This window comes from Corvus brachyrhynchos, unplaced genomic scaffold (genome assembly GCF_000691975.1).
Source record: "Corvus brachyrhynchos isolate BGI_N302 unplaced genomic scaffold, ASM69197v1 scaffold83, whole genome shotgun sequence".
NCBI lineage: Eukaryota > Metazoa > Chordata > Aves > Passeriformes > Corvidae > Corvus > Corvus brachyrhynchos.
The window spans coordinates 12,594,877-12,595,655 of NW_008238464.1; the positions used below are offsets into that span (position 1 = coordinate 12,594,877).

The following is a 779-nucleotide window of genomic DNA, read 5'->3' on the forward strand; positions in this document are numbered from 1 at the left end:
ACTGCTGTTTCCCAGCAGAACACACCAAAGAACGGAGAAGCCACTGTGAATGGAGAGGAGAATGGGGCACATGCAATAAGTAAGCCAACATGCAGCTGCCCTGCCACTGCTGGGCAGTTTGTGTTTCAGTAGTATTCTTGTACTTAGTTGCAAGGTGGGTGCAAAGTGTGTTTTCTGCTAGGTAGTAGAGCTAAGGGCATTCCAGGAGGGTGCGGCATTTCTAGAAGGGCTGCTGCGTAAAACTGATATTTCACATCACAGTGCTGTGTTTTACCTGTCTCTGAGAATCTGAAAACTTCAGATATCTTCAGAATTTAAAGTTGAAGACAGGTTCAAAAAGTGGAGCTATATGCTCTCTCCTTGGAGCAGGCTTACCAGACTTTTATTATCAGCCTTCTAGATGCTTTTAGATATTGGATAAAAACTGGGCTGTAGCCAAAGCTTGTCATTTTGGCCAGTCTAGGAGATGGGTTGAGAGTCTGGGACCTTGTTTTGGTTTGAAAGACAGGTGTCTGCCAAGGGAGGCAGGAACCTCCTTTGAAACAGAGAATATGACCCCCTTCCCTCTGAATTATTGTAACTTTGAAATTAAGGGGCTTTCAGGCAAAGATATGGGAAAAGGAGTAACAGTGCTTTACTAGTATGCATATGGATAACAAGGCAAACAAACAACAGTAATAGCAGCAGCAAGAACAAACAGAACCAGAACCCAGTGCCAGCCTTCTCTCGACTGTCGGGCCCTTTCCCCGTCAGTGCACTTCCGCTCACAGCCCGCCGGG

General features: G+C 46.1%; 1 protein-coding gene across 1 annotated transcript in view; it reads left to right on the forward strand.

Moving 5' to 3' along the window:
• The window catches only part of TBL1X (transducin beta like 1X-linked), a 134,298-nt gene that overhangs the window by 104,019 nt on the left and 29,500 nt on the right, over positions 1 to 779 (forward strand). The window contains 1 exon segment of the mRNA XM_008635884.2: positions 1 to 79. This exon segment is cut by the window's left edge and continues 22 nt beyond it. Coding sequence (XP_008634106.1) covers positions 1 to 79 — 79 coding nt within the window.